This window comes from Aquarana catesbeiana, linkage group LG01, assembly GCF_042186555.1.
Source record: "Aquarana catesbeiana isolate 2022-GZ linkage group LG01, ASM4218655v1, whole genome shotgun sequence".
Classification (NCBI taxonomy): domain Eukaryota; kingdom Metazoa; phylum Chordata; class Amphibia; order Anura; family Ranidae; genus Aquarana; species Aquarana catesbeiana.
The window spans coordinates 750619367-750642279 of record NC_133324.1 but is presented as its reverse complement, the minus strand read 5'-3'; the positions used below and the strand labels follow the sequence as shown (position 1 = coordinate 750642279).

At 39.8% G+C, this 22913-nt stretch overlaps 1 protein-coding gene across 1 annotated transcript in view; it reads left to right on the top strand.

Annotated features, from left to right (window-relative positions):
* The window catches only part of GASK1B (golgi associated kinase 1B), an 80394-nt gene that overhangs the window by 35382 nt on the left and 22099 nt on the right, over positions 1–22913 (top strand). Inside the window, exon 2 of the mRNA XM_073605777.1 lies at positions 11881–12095. Within this exon, the coding sequence (XP_073461878.1) occupies positions 11881–12095 (215 nt within the window). The remainder of the gene's footprint in view (positions 1–11880; positions 12096–22913) is intronic.

Sequence of the window (22913 nt, the reverse complement as noted above, 5' to 3'; positions counted from 1 at the left end):
TTGGGTTATTTTTTTATAACCTAACCTTGCTTTAAACTTCTCCACAACTTTATCACTGACCTGTCTGGTGTGTTTTTTGGCCTTCATGATGCTGTTTGTTCACTAAGGTACTCTAACAAACCTCTGAGGGCTTCACAGAAAAGCTGTATTTATACAGAGAATAAATTACACACAGGTGGACTCTATTTACTAATTAGGTGACTTCTGAAGGCAATTGGTTTCACTAGATGTTAGTTAGGGGTATCAGAGTAAAGGGGACTGAATACAAATGCACACCATGGTTTTTAGATGATTATTTGTAAAAAAATTTGAAACCAATTTATCATTTTCCTTCCACTTTACAATTATGTGCCACTTTGTCTTGGTCTATCACATAAAATCCCAATAAAGTACATCTATGATTTTGGTTGTAGCATGACAAAATGTGGAACATTTCAAGGGGTATGAATACTTTTTTAAGGCACTGTAGCTATACTGGGAACTCAGTATGCTCTCCTTCAATGATCAGATTTGTCCTGACACGCCCCCCCCCAGCTCTTATGCAGCTGAGAACAGAGGGAATGCGATCACTTATAAAAAAGTGAAAAAAGGTATTTATAATTTTTTTTTTTTGTTTACAAAAGTTTTATTTGGAAGCTTAGGTAATATACATACGGTATAGTTGACATTATTGTATTATGTCGGTACAAAAGTAAAAAGGATATAGAAAATACAAAACATAGGTTATATAACTCTGAGTTACAAAAGCTGAGGTAGTGATAAAAATATTTTTATATGCTTATATTATAAGGCAAAACATTATGTTAGTAATAAGAAGTAGGTAGTTATGGTACTAGTATATTAACCAATTAGGTTGGTTTCCAATAGGCCCATTTCTTCTGGTGAATATGAATGGTATCATTAAGGGTATGATAAATCCACTCAGAGAGTTTGAGGAGCTCCATTCTATTAATTACTTGTTGCCATGACAGATTTGAGGATTTCCAGTTGAATGCTGTCATCCAGTGGATTGAACTACATAGGGAGTGGAATAGTCTCATACATGGGAGAGGAATGTCAGGGATACCAGCGTATAGCAAGCAAATCTGAGGGGAGGGAGTAATCTTTTGATTAGAAAGTTGCTCTATTAAATTGATTGCCTTAAGCCATATGTGGTTAATATGTTTGCAGCTCCAAAAAATGTGTAAGAGGGAGCCAGATTCCGGACATCCTCTGAAGCAATTAGGAGAGATGGAAGGGTAGAAGGTATGGAGCTTTGAAGGAGTGAGGTACCATCTAGAGAATATTTTAAGGGGGGTCTCTCTGAAGGAGATAGCTTTGTTACTTTTACGGAGATTTTCTGACATGGAGCTCCACTCCTCAATGGTAAGCGAGACATTCATATCTGCCTCCCATTGGAGCATCTGTGTAGATTTATCGGGAACACCAACACCATTGATATAACTATACATCCTAGATATGAGGCCTCTGTCTCTAGAGGATAAAATACATATATGTTCAAATGTAGTGTATGAGGGATGAGTATTGAGTGCAAAATATTTAGCGTAGAAGGTTCTAATTTGATGGTAACGTTGGAGTTCATTTGTATCTAAATTATGTGTGGCTTGTAGGTCTGAAAATGGGATAAATTCCCATTTTTGTTGGAGGGATCTCAAGGTAGTCAGATTTTTGTCAATCCAAGTGGAAAAATCTTGTATGTTGTTATAGGCATATACAAATCTATGGTCTCCTATGAAGGAAGCCAGGGGGGGTATGTCTGATGAGAGTTTGTATATGTCTTTATATTTAGACCATAATTGGTAAAATTGAGCTATAATGATGTTGTGTTTCATAAGTTTGTTGTAAGTGGTAGTGTTGGACCAAAGGATACCCTGCAGATGGAGTGGGAGAATTGAGATGGATTCAAACATTTTCCATGGGGAATTAATTGAGGGAGTGTACCACTGGGTAAGTTGTGTGAGTCTTGATGCCAAATAGTAGAGCCATATATTTGGGAGGCCTAGGCCGCCTGAAGATTGTGGCCTGTGCATGAGGGCGTAGCTGCATCTTGGTTTTCTCTCGGCCCATATAAATTTGTTTATTTCTCTCTGAAGAGAGGTCAATTTGGATTTAGGAACATTAATAGGTAGGGCGCGAAAAAAGTATAATAGTTTTGGAAGGATTGTCATTTTAATAGCACATATTCTACCTAAGAAGGAGATATGAAAAGAGGACCATGACTTTAAAAGAGATATGATATGTGAGAATAATGGAATATAATTGGATTTATATAAAAGAGTGTATGTGGAGGTTATTGTGACGCCTAAGTATTTGAATGATTTAGGACACCATATAAATGGGAAATTTTGTGATAGTAAGGATTGGGTGTTATGAGGGTAATTAATTGGAATAGCAGAACATTTATTAGTGTTAATTTTGAGGCCTGAAATATTTTGAAAAGATTTCAGTGTACTTAAAAGGGATGGGATAGAAGTGAGGGGGTTTGTGATGAAAAGAAGAGCATCATCAGCATATAGGCTGAGTTTAATTTCTTTGTCTCCTTTTGTATATCCTTTTATGTCAATACTATTCCTAATCTTTTGAGCTAAGGGTTCAATTGCTAAAGCAAAAAGTAATGGTGACAGTGGGCAGCCCTGTCTGGTGCCTCTACTAAGAGAGAAAAAGTCTGAGTTGTGTCCAGGGATTTTAATTCTAGTTTGGGGGTTATGATAAAGAGCGTTAAAACCCTGTAAAAATTTATCTGAGATTCCATATTTAGGAAGTAAGTGGTTTAGATATGACCAGCTAACGCTATCGAACGCTTTATGGATGTCTAAGCTGAGTAGGCATAATTGTTGGGAGGTTAAATTGGCATCTTGGATAATATTAGTGACTAATCTGACATTATCTACTATTTGTCGGCCTGGAATGAAGCCGGTTTGGTCTACGTGTATTAAATTTGTAATTACTGCAGCTAGTCTATCTGATAGTAACCTACCAAAAATTTTTAAATCATTATTAAGGACAGATATAGGTCGGTAATTTTGAGGAAGAGAGTGATCTTTTAGTGGTTTGGGGATAAGGGAAAGATTAGCTAGGAGCATTTCATCTGGAAAATTACCACCGTTAAGGATGAGATTGAAAAGTTTGGTTAAGTGTGGGGTTAAAAGAGGGGCATATTTTTTATAGTATGATGTAGAGAAACCGTCTGGGCCAGGGGCCGTAGATGTTTTGAGAGATTTGATAATTTTTGTAATTTCTGTATGCGTGCAAGGTGCATTAAGGGATTCTATTTGGGTGGCATTTAGAGTGGGTAGTTGAATATCATCTAACCATGATTTAGAGGGTTGGTCAGGAGGGATTTGAGGGCTACAAAGTAGGTCTTTATAAAATGAGGAGAAGATCTCAAGAACGCCTTGAGGGTGAGTGATCATGTTCCCAGCTCGATCTCTAAGTTTATATGTATGAGATGGTTTATGATCATGGTTAAGTTTTTTAGCAAACATAGCTGATGGGGAATTGCTGTGTAGTAAAAATTTAGCTTTTGAGAATCTCAAGGATTTTTCCGTGTTCGCTGATAGTATAAGGTCCAGGGCATTGCGTTTGTCTTGGATTTGTTTGGTGATCTCTTGAGAGGGATCGTGTTGTAGTTTATTGTAAAGTAGATTTAAGTCTTTGGTGAGATTTTTAATGTTTGTGATTTTTTCTTTATTTCTTTTAGCAGCTATGCTAATTAGATGTCCACGAAGGACTGCTTTATGTGCTATCCATATAGCAGAGGGAGAGATATCATCTATAGCATTTTCGGTGAAGTAGTTTTCAATATGTTAAGGATGAGATTGAAAAGTTTGGTTAAGTGTGGGGTTAAAAGAGGGGCATATTTTTTATAGTATGATGTAGAGAAACCGTCTGGGCCAGGGGCCGTAGATGTTTTGAGAGATTTGATAATTTTTGTAATTTCTGTATGCGTGCAAGGTGCATTAAGGGATTCTATTTGGGTGGCATTTAGAGTGGGTAGTTGAATATCATCTAACCATGATTTAGAGGGTTGGTCAGGAGGGATTTGAGGGCTACAAAGTAGGTCTTTATAAAATGAGGAGAAGATCTCAAGAACGCCTTGAGGGTGAGTGATCATGTTCCCAGCTCGATCTCTAAGTTTATATGTATGAGATGGTTTATGATCATGGTTAAGTTTTTTAGCAAACATAGCTGATGGGGAATTGCTGTGTAGTAAAAATTTAGCTTTTGAGAATCTCAAGGATTTTTCCGTGTTCGCTGATAGTATAAGGTCCAGGGCATTGCGTTTGTCTTGGATTTGTTTGGTGATCTCTTGAGAGGGATCGTGTTGTAGTTTATTGTAAAGTAGATTTAAGTCTTTGGTGAGATTTTTAATGTTTGTGATTTTTTCTTTATTTCTTTTAGCAGCTATGCTAATTAGATGTCCACGAAGGACTGCTTTATGTGCTATCCATATAGCAGAGGGAGAGATATCATCTATAGCATTTTCGGTGAAGTAGTTTTCAATATGTGATGATATGGTTTGAGATATTGAGGGATCTGTTAGGAGTGAGTTATTAAGTCTCCAATTGTAAGGGGAAGGGGAGAGTCCTATGTGGGACGTTTCGAAGTAAGTAATATCGTGATCAGACCAGGGGCAAGGATGGATCTGCGCATCCGAGGAGTTAGCTAGCATAATAGGAGTACAAAAAATATAGTCAAGCCTAGTGTGTACATCATGGGGGTATGAGTAATGAGTATAGCCTCTGATTCCTACATTGTGAGATCTCCATGTGTCTATAAGTTGAAAATTATTTAGAAAGCGGTTCGTGGATTTAGAGCAAGCTTTTGCTGAAGAGGAAGTTTTACTTCTATCAAGTGTTGCGTGTGCTGTCATGTTAAAGTCTCCCCCTACAATGATATGAGGTGAGCTGTATTGGTCAAGTTTGTCGAAGAAATTTGTGAAAAAAGTAGATTGAGATTCGTTGGGGGCATAAATTGAGGCTATTGTTATAGCTTTATTGTTAATAAATCCCTTGATGATAATATATCTGCTGTCAGCATCTTTGAAAATATTTTGTATATCCATAATAATGGTGTTGCGTATAAAAATAGCAACACCACGAGTTTTATTATGAAATGTAGTATAATAAAATTGGTTGAATGACTTATCAAAATAATTGGGATGGTTGGAGGAAGCAAAATGTGTTTCCTGCATGAGGATAATATCTGCTCCTAGCCTTTTATAGTGTTGAAAAGCTTTTTTACGTTTATGAGGTGAGTTGAAACCTTGGACATTATGTGAAATAACTCTAAATACCATTATATAAAGATAAGGTAGTAAGTTTATGAATAAAATCAAACATATATGCAGAGTATGCTATATGTAAGAATATATGTTTTGTAAAATAAGTATAATTGGTGATAATATTTACTGAGGTGAGGTAGGGGTTATATAAAAAGTAAATATGGATCATAATTAGTTGTATGTAGTACCATGTGAGTAACATACCATATTGAATGAATTTAAACCAAGACATATACCATAGTATTTGTAGGATATCAAAAAAACTTCCATTTTTAAAGTATATCGTAACATTTGCCCGAAGGGCGACCAACAAGTGTAAAACAGTTATGTAAAGTAGTACCAAAGGGACAAGAAACGTCTTGTCACTAACAAGTAAGTTAACTTCAAAAGGACACAAAAGTCCAAGTCCTACCAGTGCGGTCGGGTGCGACAACCCCACGATTGGGAGCGTCGCAGTCAACGGCAACAGCAGGATGGGGGACAATCCAGCGGTGGCGGATGTCACAGGTCTAAAGTAAGCATATTAAAAGGTTTCAAAAAGAAATTAGTGAAACCATTCATGAAGTAACCAGGGGGGAGGATTTAACAAGTTAGTGGGAAAGGGGAGGGGGGGTGGGAAGAGGAGAGGTAGAGGTAAGGAAGGAGAGGGTAGGAGGGTCATCAAGGAATAGAATATAGAGGGAGTATTACCATCTCTCATAGCATTATAATGGCAGCATAGTTGCCATAGAGTTGTAGTTCTATTGCAGAAAGATTGTTATAGACACAAAACAACAAAAAAAAAAAAAAAAAAAAAAGGGGGGGAGGGGGGAGGGGGGGTTTGGTATGAGAGAGTCTCTATCCTCTTTCTTCATCCCTCTCCTTCCTTTTCAACTCTTGGTAAAGAAACAATGTCCATGTCCTGGTCATGCGGTCAATCGGCGATGTCACGCAGAGGTTGACGCCATCTTCTTTGACTGATTGTGTTACGCCTGGAGGAGGGGGTGGACCATATTGGAGAAGATCTAGGGGTTACAGGAAAACGGTTGGGTGGTTCAGGTTCAAGCAGGCCCAGTTTCACAAGCAGTTCTTTGCCTTCAATTATGTTGTATACTGTGTATGTGGATCCATTGTAGGGGATAGTGAGTTTAAATGGGAAGCCCCATCTGTATTTTATTCTTGCTGCTTGTAGGATGTTAGTGACTTCTTTCATCCTGCGTCTTCTATCCAATGTGGCGGGGGAGATGTCAGGATATATTTGCAGCTTTTTGCCTTCCAGGGAAATGTTGGGGGAGTTTCTTGCTGCGCGCATGATGTCTTCTTTAACCAGAAAATCTTTCATGCACATGATAATATCCCTGGGTGGTTTATCAGGGGTAGGTTTAGGACGTAGAGCCCTATGGATTCTGTCACAAGTGAATGCAGATGGAGGCCTATCTGGTAAGAGATTATGAAAGATCTTGGAAACCGTTGGCATGAGGTCAGTAACTGATTCTGGGACGCCACGCAGTCTGATGTTATGACGTCTGTTTCGATTATCGAGATCTTCAACTTGAGCCTGCATAAATGCAAAGCTGTCAGCAAGTGTCTCATAATCTTTCCTTAGGTCATTATGGGCTAGTGAAAGTTCATCATGTTTAGTTTCCAATATGTCTGTGCGATTGCCAATGTTGGCTATCTCTTGTGATAAGGCCGTGGTGGACTTATGAACTTCACTTTCAATTTTATCCACTAGTTTCTCAAAAATGGTGGTTAGACTATTATCTAAATCTGCTTTAGAGAGGGGAGATGGGTACTCACTGATCTCTGCGTTAGATGTGAGGACGGATGGCATGGATGCAGATTTCCTAGAGGCAGTCTGTGTGTTGGCGCCGGCGCCATCTTGGGACATCTTTCTGCTCCTTCTGTCTGTAGCGTCCAGCAGAAAGTGAGTTAAGTTGTGCTGGGAGCGTTTTGAGAGACCGGAATCTCTTCCAGGCATGGACCGGGTGGTTCTCCAGGCGGTGAAGGTACTTTCGCCGGGATGTGAGCGGTATGGCCCTGGTTGTTGTGCCTGTGATGTCCGGGACCGACGGAGCTGTGGTTACTCACGTCCTTCCCGCATCGCGCCGCGCATGCGCCCCCCTATAATTTTTTTTATATCTAAACACAAATGTTTTGCCTTTCGTTTCTATTTTAAACTGAATGGGTTTACAATCACTTTAAGGGGGCAATCTATGGATTAATGAGGCACTTGTTCTGTGTGCACTGGATTTAGTGCACTTATTTCATGAGTGCTATTTTAGCTTGGTTTTAACAAATGGGAATGATTTCATTATATACTGCACTGAGAGCTGTTTTTGTTTTCTTGAGCTGATACTGCTGGAGGAGAAATTGGAGGCATATGGTTTTTAGAAGTTTATACAACTGATGTAATCGAGATTAATAGTCCTATTTAAAGGGCAAGGAGCTTTTAGAACTTACTGTTTAGTGGGTCAAATATAAAGATAAGCAGTTAGTGTGGATGGTGGAGGAATATCGCACTGGTGGTGAATATAAATTTCAAGAGGCACTTTGGACTTTTATTGTTATGTAAAGGAACACAGACATTTGCATATATTTGCATTTCTGTTCACAGGATAAGATTATATGTATGTAGGGCTACACATATAAATTGATTATTTTGGGGGTGACGTTATATAACAAAGAGGTTGCACTGCACTTATTTATTTTTATTATATTAGTGCAAGCACATTAACTGTTATGCCCCGTACACACGGTCGGATTTTCTGACGGAAAATGTGTGATAGGACCTTGTTGTCGGAAATTCTGACCGTGTGTGGGCTCCATCACACATTTTCCATTGGATTTTCCGACACACAAAGTTTGAGAGCAGGCTATAAAATTTTCCGACAACAAAATCCGTTGTCGGAATTTCCGATCGTGTGTACACAAATCCGAAGTGCCACGCATGCTCAGAATAAATAAAGAGATGAAAGCTATTGGCTACTGCCCCGTTTATAGTCCCAACGTACGTGTTTTACGTCATCGCGTTCAGAATGATCGGATTTTCCGACAACTTTGTGTGACTGTGTGTATGCAAGACAAGTTTGAGCCAACATCCGTCGGAAAAAATCCTAGGATTTTGTTGTCGGAATGTCCGATCAATGTCCGACCGTGTGTACAGGGCATTAGATGAAAGTGAACCTGTACTCCATCTTAACCTTTTAAAAGAAAAAAAACTTTGTTCAAGTCATTGATTAGACAATTGCAAACATTATACATTTTGACACTTGAAATCTCCCCAGATGTTGTACTTACACACAAACAACTGAGATGTTTACTATATTTAACCACTTAATGACCACTGGAGGTAATGTATCTAAATTGCAGGGGTTTTTCTACAAAAGGCCATAGACCTTCTAGTGTTGTTGTGCAGGATTTGCACTCCAAAGCCAAGTCATAGTCCTGGAAACATTGCCAAGAGCCAGTCAGTGCGGCTTCTGATGATCTTCATCTGCATTTATTTTATAGAACTCAAGAAGCCACCAATCAAAAGATCATAGAAACCACTAAATAACAAATTACTGATCTGTAATTAGGTTGAAATTAAAGGGAGGGAAAACTGTTCACCGTGGAAGAGAATGCTCAAATTGAATACATATGAGAATCAACTTTTTCCTGGCATGTGTCATTGTGACAAGTGGAAATTTTTGTTTTATATGAGGTTTTGGATGTTATCCTGATGAATAAGCTTCTACAATACGATCTGTTGTAAATGTCTGTTGAGTTTTCCATGTTAGTAACATGTCTTAGGGAGCTTGAATACTTGTTAGTTATTTATGTTAAAACAATGTAATGGTATTTTATCCTATCCTACAACAAAGACATCTCTCCTTTGAAGATATCTTACTACACATCACTTTAATGTACAAAGTTAGTTCTCAGATTACATAGTTCACTATGGCAGCAGTATGCTTAGCTGAATTCCCAGACAGGATGAGGGTGATGAGGGCGTATTCCAGAAGGAAATATGCTGGATGTCAAGGTAGTGATTAAAGACTTGCCATTTACATTATAAATTGCAAGCCGAATATCAGATCTTTCCGTGAAAAACAGTGTTTTAGCATAAAACATACTTCAGGACTGTTTTATATGATTTTTTGGTAGATAGCTAATGTTATGCAATTAATGTAGTCAAGTCATATGTTAACAGCATGTTTCTTTTGGTGGATTGTGATAACACCACAATCACATGTATGGATACATCTCCAATATCTACTCCTAATTGCCAAAAACTCAATAAAGGGTCCTAATGCATGTTTGGCACATTTTGTTTTTGGAAATGGATAAACAAGTCCCTATGTAAAGAATGTAAATGCATTTTTGGCACATGTATTGCTCAGTGGATGTAAACATACCACTGTAGTGACTTGTATTTCCCTTTACAAACCCTTGAAATTGGAACGTAACAAGTCCTGTTATACCGATAAAGTAATATTTCAAAAAACAGTACCTTCTTTTGCATTAAAAATTCATCTATAAAGCTGAACTCCAGGGATAGAAAAAGATCTCCCTTGTGGTGGGGCTACCCCTACATTGCAAGGGTAAATGCTTGTTGACATCTGGGGAAGGGAAAAGCAGTTTTACCTATTCCATCCTTGGGATCCTCTAAGCTGTAAGACTGGTCCCCGCAGCCTCCTCTCCCCTGTGCCCTGATGGTTGCATGCCCCCTGACCTGCATTGGTGGTGAGGACCCAAGAAAAAAATCCAACACTGGGTATAGGGGAATGCTGACTGACAGCGTGGCAAAAGATTGGGTTCGTAAAACTGCTTTTCCCTTCTGACCCATCAACGTTCCTGCACACTCCATTGCTCTTGCCTGCAAACCAAAATCAGCCATGTTAGGAGCAGGTCTGACACTCCTGGGTCTTCACACTGAAGCCAACAGCAATGTAAATACAGGTACTCCTCACTTAAGGACCAGGTTCCGTTCCAACGACCAGGTCGTTAAAGCGGAGTTCCACCCATTTTTTAGTTTATTAAAAGTCAGCAGCTACAAAAAGTGTAGATGCTGACTAATAATAAACAGACACTTACCTGCCTCACGGTCCAGCGATGTGGGCGCCTCGCTCCTCTCCCCCCTCCTCTCCGCAGCACCGGCATAGCAACTGTGGGCACCTGTCTGTGGCAGCTTACAGCTTCACGGCCATGCGCGGGTCGTGCTGTGCTCTGCTATTGGCCAGTCAATCTTCTGGGACCTGTGACGTGTCCCAGAAGATTGCTGGCAGAGAGGGGCCGCCTAGGGCGAGAGGAGGAGTCGCTGAGAAGGGGAAGAAGGGAGTGGGACAGGAAGTCCCACTAAAAAGAAGTTACCCACCCCCCCCCAAAAAAAATGACATGCCAAATGGGACATGTAAGGGGTGAGGAGTGCTTAAAGCGTAAGTTTCACTTTTGGGTGGAATTACGCTTTAAATCAAATTGGTTGTTAAGTGAGGAGCCACAAGTAATCACTATTTTAAGCATTCTTATCTACTGTACTGTACTGTATTGTGAAAAAAAGGTCTAAACACAAAACTCCAGCTCAATAACGTTGTTTTAATTTGCATAAGTACAGAGCACAAACAAAAATTCTGTACTGTACAATTCAATGATGTATAGCACGTCGTTTGGGTCTGGAAAGCTGGTTGTAGATAAGGAGCATCTGTATTGGTTAGTAGAACAACAGCAATATGTTACATGATTGGTGGCCAGAAAAGGAGTGAGCACAGCAGCCATTGATCATACAAACTTGATATAAGGGACTCAAGGCTCTCATTATGTAGGATACAAGGAGTGATTTGGCAGTAGCTACAGCATTACAATCACAATGAATGACTTTGTGAAAAAAGAAAAGGCTTAAACGTTTCTGCCCATAGTTCAGCAGTAGGCAATATAGTCTTATTCTTTGGGTTCTTAGAGTTTCCTCCTGTATGCAATCATTTTTACTCATCAGATAGGGTCTTGTCCTTATCTAAGTATGTGATTTGTTCATGTGATTTTTGGGTATAGTTACACTATATAAAGAATAAGCTCACTAACTACATAGGCTTTTTCTCACCAGCTCTCAATCTAAAGCAAGCAATTTTGGTGTGGGGGCTGATATCCAATATGTAACGGTTGTAAGGCACAGTGCCTTGCCTTGTTGCAAGGCACTATTTGCCTGTTTTTTTTTTTTTTTATTGAAATGTCACAAAATTAAATTCTATTTAGCTCTACACAGTGAGATGTGCTTACATGAGTTGAGGTTCAGTGCAAAAAAATGAAGCATGTCAATAATTTTCTATGTGCCTTAACAGTGAGCTTTCATTGAGCTGTACAGAATAACACAGGTCACTGCACATGGAGCGAACAGATTCTAAAAAGTGATGATAAAATAACTGGCCAACTTTACAACAATGTTCATTTTTAAAAACTAGAGAAATCAATGGGGGAGATAGATGCACTGCTCATAGCAAGCAATCTGATGTTCTTTTTTTTCTTTATAGACACAGAATAACAGATGAAATGTGAATTATTGCTATTTACAGTATCTGGAGTCCCATTTACCCAGTTTTAAATAAACATAGTAAAATTTGCTTTATGTTTTTTGTTTTCAGATGTCCTGCCATGTCCAGTTATACTGTGGGATTCCTTCTTGTCTCCTACTGATAACATCACAAAGTCATCTGTCAAGCTTAAGTGGAAAACTTACCAAAAAATCCTTTCCCACAAGTGTTGGTTAAATGGAAAAGCTCCAAAGGCAGACCTGGGCTGTCCAGACGTCCATCACCATGAGTGGTCCAAAATGGCACTTTTTGATTTTCTTCTACAAGTAAGGAAACTTGTCAGCCTATTAAAAAAAGAAACATTTTTGTATATGTAGAGATACTTTATGAACACTTTGCTAAAGTAATAATAATCTATCAAACATTATTAAAAATAGTTTAAAATGGTGCTGCATAAACCCTGGTTGCCTGGTCACAATGTCAACTATAAACCGCTGTCTAATGATGTGGTCACTGAAGTCTTTATATGCAGTCTTGTTGACTGCATGTGGAGTAAAAACATCTGACAATCCATATCAGCAGCATGCCTCTGTGTCCTGGGAACAGACTGAAAAGCACACTGCACCTCAGGACCTGTACTTCATACTCCTTATTCTTCAGCATCAGGTCTGGTGCTTAACCACTTGCCAACCAGCCGCCGTCATTATGCGGCGGCAGGTCGTCACGTTCCTGCGAATCGCCATACCTGTACATCGGTTCCTTTAAGAACCATAGCAGGCGCGCCCGCCGCTGCACTGCGGGGGACCCAATGTGCGTAGATGGCAGCCGCGATGTCCACCGGCCACCTGCAATTGTGGGCACGAGAGCCAGAACGGAGATCTGTGTGTGTAAACACACAGATCCCTGTTCTGACAGGGGAGGAGAGACAGATCTGCTGTTCCTAGTGATTAGGAACAGAGATATGTCTTCTCCTCAAGTCAATCCCATCCCCCAGTTAGAAACACACATGAGGGAACACATTTAACCCCTTGATCGTCCCCTAGTGTTAACCCCTTCCCTGCCAGTGACATTTACACAGTAATCAGTGCATTTTTATAGCACTGATCGCTGTATAAATGTCAATGGTCTCAAAAATGTGTCAAAAGTATCCAATCTGTCCACCGCAATGTCTCAGTCTCGCTAAAAATCGCAGATCGCCGCCATTACTAGTAAAAAAAATAAAATAATAAAAATGCCATAAATCTATCCCCTATTTTGAAGATGCTATAACTTTTGGGCAAACCAATCAATATACACTTATTGCAATTTGTTTTTACCAAAAATATGTAGAAGTATATATATTGGCCTAAGCTGATGAAGAAATTGTGTTTTTTTTTTTTAAACTATTTTTTGGACATTTATTATAGCAAAAAGTAAAAAATATTGTTTTTTTTTTTTCAAAATTGACGCTCTTTTTTTGTTTATAGCACAAAAAATAAAAACCGCAGAGGTGATAAAATACCACCAAAAGAAAGCTCTATTTGTGGGAAAAAAAATTACATCAATTTTGTTTAAGGTACAACGTTGCACAACCGCGCAATTGTCAGTTAAAGCAACGCAGTGTCATATCGCAAAAAATGGCCTGGTCGTTAAGAGGCAAATCCTTCCCTGTCCTTAAGTGGTTAATGTTCTATTCTTGCTTATCTGATATGCTGCAATAGTTAGTATTGTTCTCATTACTCCTATAGGTGGACCAGTGCTTTATAGTCCTTACTACTTACTACTCCTTACTACTAATCTTCAGTGTCAGGCCCAATACTTTTTAGTGTGTCCTGGGAGCAGGCAGATCTGTACACCGCACCCCTCATTGGATGGACCAGTGCTTTATACTTCATAACAGGGGTAGAAAACCTAGGCACCGAAGCTGTTGTTGAACTACATGTCCAATGAAGCATTGCACGACTGCCACAGTCAAAACCTCCAGTACTATAGGCATTGAATTTGTAGTTTCACCTGACTAAAGTGCTGAGTTTTCTTACCCTTGCTCTATAATCACCATTGTCAGGCCCAATACTTCCCAATTGACAAATTTACACACATATACTTTACTGTGTATTAATAAAATTGGACTGAGTAATACTAGCACTAGGGTGACAACTGTATTTTGCTGGCTCCTAACTCCTTAGGTTAGTTCCAGAAATTGTGCAGGCTTCCTTAAGAGGTGTTCCAGTTGCAATGAAAATGTTTTTAAAAAGTGTATAGGTGCAGTGACCCTCCTCTCAGATCTACACCACTTCACTGTTTATTTTTCATCTTTCTATAGGTAAAAGACTCAAAGACTTATTATACTTTATAATCCAATTGTTTTGCAGGTACCTTAACCAAAGAATGAAAAGAGTTGATTAGTTTCAGCTGCATGAGCCAGTCTTGGTCACTGCAGAGGTGGTGTTCCAAACAGGGGATTAGTGATCACTCACACTGGGTTTTGACCTAATACACTAGTAATATGGACAAATATGTCACCTATAATGTCACCTATAATGACAAGTGCTGAGACATCTTCCTTTCCCACCTCACTTGTCCCACCAACAGTATCTTAATCTTCATGCTTTCTACTGCAATCAGTGCTGTGTTTTGGCCTAGGCCGACAAGGCCCAGGCCTAGGGCGGCACTTTGTGGGGGGCGGTAAAAAAGCCACCCCCCGCATGAAAAAAAGCCCCCCGTCCCCTTTTCCCAAGTCCTGGTTCCCACGACTGCCTCCTGCACAAATACAGCCCTCGACGGCCTGCTTGTTGTAGTGCAGAACTTGTAAATATTGTGGGCAGTATATGGAGCGTGTTTGGCCGGCTGGGGGGGGCGGCAGCGATGACAACTGGCACCCCCATAAGCAGCCAGTGATTGGCCAGACCGGCTGCACGTAGTTTGACTGGCGGAGGCGGAGCCTAATGCTCCACCCACCCTCCTCTGGCACCCCCATAAGCAGCCAGTGATTGGCCAGACCGGCTGCACGTAGTTTGACTGGCGGAGGCGGAGCCTAATGCTCCACCCACCCTCCTCCGAAAGGCTTTCTTCTTCACTGAATCTTCTCCCCAGCCCGGGGCGATAGGAGGAGGAGAGAAAGAGAGGAGCATGAGGGGAACTCCCAGCCAGCAGCCGCCGACAGCAGGTAAATTTGGTTATGTTACTATTACTAATGTGCATGTGCCAAGCTCTCAATATGGAAATTAATATACTTATAATATATATGTAATATATACACTGATGAGCTCCACTGATATGGGCACTGATAGGCTGCACTGATATGGACACTGATATGGGCACTGATGAGCTGCACCGGTTGCCCCTGATGAGGCAACGCTGATGGGCACTGATGAGGCTGCATTGATGGGCGCTGATGAGGCTGTACTTATGGGTACCGATGAGACTGCACTGATGGGCACTGATAAGGCTGTACTGATGAGCACTCATAGGTGGCACTGATGGGCACTAATAGGCTACACTGGTTGCCCCTGATGAGGCTGCACTGATGGCCACTGATGAGGCTGCACTGATGGCCACTGATGAGCTGCACTGTTGGGCACTGTTGAGGCATGCACTGATATGGGCACTGATGGGGCTGCACTGATGGGACTGTACTGATGGGCACCGATAGGCTGCACTGATGGCCATGAATAAGACTGTACTGATGGGCACTGATAGGCTGCACTGATGGGCACTGAGAAGGCTGAGAAGGCTGCACTATTGGGCACTGATGAGGCTGCACTCTTAAGCTGCAATCATAGGGCTGCACTTGAGGGGGAGCACTGATGGGCACTGATAGGCTGAACTGATGGCCACTGATGAGCCACTTGGTACCCACTTTTAATGTACAGAGCGGAAGAGGTGGAGCTCTAAGAGGAAAAGGTGGAGCCTAAATAGATAGGGTGTGCCTTCAACAGGAAGGGGTGTGACCTTGACAAGAAGGGGTGGGCCATATTTTACTTAGGTGTGCATGAGTTTAGTCAGGCCTAGGGCAGCACAAAACCTAAATACACCACTGACTGCAATAGTTTTTTTTTTTTTTATAAATGAGGTGTTAATTCTTTGTTGCCCTTTTCACTATAGAAGAACACCTACTTACTAATATACATGAGTTCCATTTCTTGCTTGCTGAATAATTATTTAATTAAGAAGTACAAGTAAGGATTTTGCCACGTAGCACTAAACAACCCTTCCAGAACTAAGATTGATCAGGTAGGGGAGGTGTGATTTTTGAGTCATCCTGAGTTTAGTTTGGTACACCTATAAATCAGCCCAAACAACCTACCACAGCATCATACAACCAGTAGCAATACTCACAGAATTTATGAGAGCAATGACAAGCTGAAAAGGAGGAAACAGCTGCAATCCTAGTAAAAAGAGCTAATTCACACCAATCTGCATTATTCTATTTTACACAGCAGAAAGTTCAGTTTCTGCAGGAAAAAAGACCCAAAAAACCCCAATGCTAATTAATGGATATGCTAATGCTAGATGCATCGCACTGATATGAAATATAAATATTAGTAACTGAAATATTTTTGGTTCATTAACCATTGAATTTGTTTTGTAGTCTATAATTTGATACAGTATGTACCCCAAACACATCTAAATAAAATTAAAGATGTTTTAGATCTGAGAGTAGAAACCTAAAAATAATAGTAACAGGAAATCTATTCTGTGACCATACTGATGTTTTTGCATTTATATTTTACCATCTATCTATTTTTATGTGGCTGTTTACAATACAATACCATATTGAGGATGGTTTTTACCCAATAAATTATGTGATTATGCACTTCAGTTATCCAATCATTTGAAAAGCAAATTTCTGTTCACTTATATCACCTGCATATGATTTGGTATTCATGATTAACAGAAAATTGCTTTCTACATCATCGGATAAAAGAAGTGTATATACACACTAATTATTGTATGACGCTTCTACATCTCCATTGGTAAATCAGCATTGATCTATGTGCTTTCTACAACATATGCCTAAAAACATTAATAGTCATTTCAGCATTAGCAGCGCTCATCCAGTGCCATGTACACTGTGTGCTTAAAACAGTTCAAGGTGTATTGCTCCTTATCAAAAATTTGTTTTCCAAAGGTGGTTCATCAAGCATACATCCATATAGAGATGATTAAATAAAATAGAATCCTTAAATTCCATCACCACATCTCGGGAGATCCACTCGCCTAAGGTAATGAACTCACCACAGCTCCAAATCCAATGCACCTTAAATCTCAAATCGCATTGTTATGCATGTAGTCATACCATACATGGGATCCTCCTACAATCTGAGTTTTTACAAACCATGAAAAAGAGTGGGAACAAACTACATAGCGTAATCCTGTTTTAAAATGTTATCCCCCCATGGTAAAATATGCTTACAAGCAGAAAGACAAAAATCTGCATTAAAATGTCACAAGAAATACTATTCAGCCTGCGTGTATACACTCACCACTCCCTGGTTATTCTGGTCGCTGTGATTCCCGGGTTGAGATGCAAGCTGCCTACAGTCTAGTTCAGCCATGTGGTCACGTCTAACGCGTTTCGTCAGAGGGCATGGCTGATTTTGTTTACACACACATGTGTTAACCCTGGATGATCCTACTAGAATCACTGATATCGGTCATCACCATGATCAGTTAAACATCAATCATGAGCAGGCAATCATACCAAGAGAGACGCAACAATCACATCGGTGCCGCCAATCGAAACATATGTAGAGATCAAAATCTACATAGTCGCTGCGCTGAGATTAAAATTATTAAGGATTAACATCAATAACAATTATGAAATGACATCCTGACAAACTACTCGAGAGGTGATGTCTCATTGTAATACAAATACAATTCATACACAATTCAAATTGTCGATTAATTTTTTCCATGATATTAAACCTCACTGCATGTAACGCGGCTCAATCAGATCTGTGCACAGACATGGGAGCAAATGGATACAAAGGTTGATGCATCAATCTACAAAATGGACAAGAACCTAGAATCCAACCTTCATCTTCCCTGTCTATAATCAACACAGCATAAAATATACAATAAAAACTTACATTATACAAACAATAATCAATAATTGTAATATTGTTTACCTAAAACTGAGATCTATAAATAGGCTTAAACAATCAACAAAGGTAGATAAACAGATACAATAACACTCAATTAAAAGTCACTTATGCAACAATTAAAATCCAGTTCTACATTCATTCTGTTGGGGCTCAATGTATTAGTAAGGAATAGCCATTTGGCCTCATATCTGGATAATTCTCCCACCAGATTTGCCCCTCTCCACATCGGGTGGATTTTATCAATCCCCCAGAATTCGAGTCCTGTGGGGTTTCTATTATCAGAAAAAAGGGTGAAGAGGAAAAACGAATTCTTCAGTGAGGAACCAGCAAGGTAACAAAGATGTACAAATTTATTATAGAAACATAATACCACATATACACCAAATTGTGTCAAAAAAAAAATTGACTATACGTGAACCAAATACCACCACTAACAATAAAATAGACAACGTTGTCTAAAAACAAAGAACAACATACAGATGGCTACCACTACACATACAATCACATCTAGTTGGCTAGCTGGACTTGCATCGTCTCATGTATAGTGTCTATAAATAAAGATAGGAAGCCAGGAGGTGACGGTATGCAGCCATGGATGGTAGGGTACCGCTGCGCACACTGCTGATAGCAGACTATGGATATGACAATAAATATAGACCATGAGGGTTGCTGAAGGTAGCACATGCAAATGGATGCTCAACCACAGCTGATAACATGCATAGATAGCTGTGTGGAAGCTATGCAGGGGTGCGGGAGGAGGTGTATGCCTGTGTGGATGTTGATGTATAGAGACAGCGTGTTAGCTGGATCATGGAGATATATAATGATACGATCTCACCAGACCATGGACATCAGGATAAATCAGGCATGTTAGACACTCCAATCCTCCTCGAGTTGTCTCAGGCTGTGTGAGGCAGCTGAATCATCCTCTGGTCAATTGGAAATAACTGGTAAGTCCGTGTAGACAAATGTCCGCCAAAGTATTGGAAACAGGGGGACGTGGTAACATACCGCCTGTCTGCGGTATAACGCCTCGATTACTTCCTGGTTCCGTGCGGTGGCTTTCGACAGGGCTTGAGCGGCTTTAGCAGAGTAGCGAATCAGATCCCCAGGGCTGGTGGATGGGTCTGTATGGGTACTACGTCAAACGTGATGGCATCATGCTGACGCGTTTCATCTGTCAAGGATTTCTTCAGAGCATGAAGATCTGTGCACAGACATGGGAGCAAATGGATACAAAGGTTGATGCATCAATCTACAAAATGGACAAGAACCTAGAATCCAACCTTCATCTTCCCTGTCTATAATCAACACAGCATAAAATATACAATAAAAACTTACATTATACAAACAATAATCAATAATTGTAATATTGTTTACCTAAAACTGAGATCTATAAATAGGCTTAAATAATCAACAAAGGTAGATAAACAGATACAATAACACTCAATTAAAAGTCACTTATGCAACAATTAAAATCCAGTTCTACATTCATTCTGTTGGGGCTCAATGTATTAGTAAGGAATAGCCATTTGGCCTCATATCTGGATAATTCTCCCACCAGATTTGCCCCTCTTCACATCGGGTGGATTTTATCAATCCCCCAGAATTCGAGTCCTGTGGGGTTTCTATTATGTTTGCATCTGAAATGTAAAGACACACTTTGGTTCTTATAACCAATGCAGATGTTGTATATATGCTCTGAAATGCGTTTACTCAAAGTTCTTTTGGTCTGGCCAATATGTGCTATCTTTCAAATGGAGTGCATCAATTATTTGTGTCTTATTTCTAATACCGTAAAAGTTCACGTCACAAGAACAAAGTCCAATTCTATTATTCTCTGTGCTTGACCTCCTAACCTAAAAATAGTATGGTAATACACAGAGAAAATTGTGAAGTACTGAAGTAATCACTACACAAAATTGGTTTAACTACACTTATTTAGTGTACTTGTGTATCTTTACTGTGCACACTGATCACCCCCAATGATATTTTGGAACCTTTACTCTAGAAAAGAAAACCTTTTCTTAAATGCACTCTGTGCTCATTCTCCAGTTTTGTCCTTCTCTACACATGCCTTTTGGTCTCTGCTTCCTATTCCTCCTCTGTACGCATTGTCCACTATCCTACTTCTGTTCCTGTATGACCACTCTCTAGCATCCGCTGTTTTTCTAATTTGCTGGAGTTGTTCTCTGGTATCTGTTTGATTTATCATCTGTGCTATCCTCCATTTTTATTTACTTCTCTTCTGCACCTACATCCCTCTCTTTCCTTACACTCCAACTCCCCTTTTCCTGCTCTTGTGTTTTCTCCTCTGTTGCACCACCTCTCTGATCTCCACTCACCTCCAGTCTCTGCTGTCCTCCAGCTCTGTGTCTGCCCACTAAAAAGACCCATTCCGAAAAATTTTCTGAAAATTTTTCAGATGGACACATTTAAATGACAGACTTGATATTCTGTAGGTGTGTGTATATAAACAGTATCTATCTCTCTATCTCTCTATCTCTCTATCTCTCTATCTCTCTATCTATCTATCTCTCTATCTATCTATCTATCTATCTATCTAGTTATCCTAAAATGATAAACTTCTGTAACACATACTAGGATACTCATTCTGTTCTCCTTTGAGTTTAAAACAATTATATGGTATGGGTTCCTGGAACTGCTGGAACTTGAATGATAAAATTGTTTTTATTCCAAAGAACAAAGGAAAACAGCGTGTGGCCTCATATGTCCTACATGAGTTTGTAAGGGAGTGATGGATCCTGGAGGAACCTGCACCTGTGACTGGATGAGCCTGGAACAAGCTGTAAGTGAACTAGTAAAGATAAACTTTATTTTATCATAGACCCAGCCTACACTCTATTGAATATTTGTGTGAAGAATAATATGTTTGCTGAGAAAGAATCCCGGAGATAAAAATAGGATGGCTTATGGCTTTAATGGCTCCTTTTGTGATCATTACTTACATAACTCTCCTTTTGTGACTGTGCTATGTCTGGAATGTAATATAAAGTCATGTGAGGATTATATTGACCCCAAACATAGTACAAGTCATTTAGAAATAGTTTGGTGTGTGTCACACTTCAAAATACATGACAGCTTATTAATAGGTGTCTGCTTTTCATCTTGTAGACCCTATCAACAAGTTGGTGGAATGAGTGGGAAAATATATGAGATAGTTAGCCTTCTAATCCAGGGTCAGAGTTACACAGAACAACAAAATCTGATTTCTTTCAACACATTACTTTATAAAGCCTCCAAGATATTATCTGTGCAATCTGTTTATGAATCTGGAGGATTTGCAGTCATCATGTGCTTCCTAAACACCATAGGATTTAGTATTTGTTATTTATTATTCCAAATGTGGATCGGCAGTCTTGAATTTGTCTAGAATTTAGTTCACCAAAGATGTGTATTATTTTGTAGAGAAAATATTATAACAGGCTGGTGGAAATATGTTACCTGCAAGCATACTGCTATTAATTGTTCAAAACCTTTTTTGTATCCAAACGTGTCACTTTAAAAAAAAGGAACAAAGAAAAAAAGGAATCATACATTATTATTGTTAGACATATTTAAAAGCCGTTTGCCACAAAATCCTCTGTTTAAAGACCCACTCGTAATAAAATAAGAGTCCATCCAAAGTTACATTCTAGTTTACCATTAAGCAAAAGTCTCTTGGCCTCTGTACTCCAGGTGCTACGATTTAACTCTTTTCCTTTGCCTTTCATTTTTCAGTAGTCTCTATTCATGTAATCCTAGCACCAACCATGCCAAGGCAATATTGATGTTTGTGCCAGTTGTCGAGACACAGTTTCCTGTCCTTGTATTCTCTTCTTATGATTCTTATACCATCATAGTTTCACTTAGAGCAAGCAATGCATCTCACAGATACCTCCATAGTACAAAGCTCCAAATTCTATTTTTTTATCTCCACTGTTTCAGCCTAATTAAGATTATTAAGGCATAGTCCTCTGGTTGGAACTCAGTAGCCAAGTTCCATTTACCTTTACACCGAAGTACATATTCCTCTGATCAGTATAGCCAGACCACAGCACATCGCAGCAGCCTCACAACAACACTGCATTATAGCCGTGGCCAAAAGTTTTGAGAATGACACAAATATTCATTTTCACAAAGCCTGCTGCCTGAGTTTTTATGATGGCAATTTGCATATACTCCAGAATGTTATGAAGAGTGATCAGATGAATTGCAATTAATTGCAAAGTCCCACTTTGCCATGAAAATTAACTTAATCCCATAAAAAACATTTCCATTGCATTTGTGAAGAAGGCTACAGGGCGCCCAAGAAAGTCCAGCAAGCGCTGGAGTTGATTTGGCTGCGGGAGGGGGGCACCACCAATGCAGAGCTTGCTCAGGAAGGCAGGAGGCAGGTGTGAGTGGATCTGCACGCAAAGTGAGGCGAAGACTTTTGTAGGATGGCCTGGTGTTAAGAAGGGCAGCAAAGAAGCCACCTCTCTCCGGGAAAAACATCAGGGACACACTGATATTCTGCAAAATGTACAGTGATCGGAATGCTGTGGACTGGTGTAAAGTTATTTTCTCTGATGAATCCCCTTTCTGCTTGTTTGGAGCATCTAGTAGAAAAACCTTGTCTGGAGAAGAAAAGGTGAGCACTACCATCAGTCCTTTGTCATGCCAACAGTAAAGCATCCTGAGACCATTCATGTGTGGGGTTGCTTCTCAGCCAAGGGAGTGGGCTCACTCAAAATTTTGCCTAAGAACACAGCCATGAATAAAGAATGGTACAAAAACATCCCCCGAGAGCAACTTCTCCTAACCATCCAAGAACAGTTTGGTGCCGAACAATGCCTTTTCCAGAATGATGGAGTACCTTTCCATATAACAAAAGTGATAACTAAGTGGCTTGGGGAACAAAACATCAAAATTTTGGGTTCATGTCCAGGAAATTCCCCATACCTTAATCCCATTGAGAACTTGTGGTCAATCCTTAAGAGGCGGGTGAACAAACAAAACCCCACAAATTCTGACAAACTCCAAGCATTGATTGTGCAAGAATGGGCTCCCGTCAGT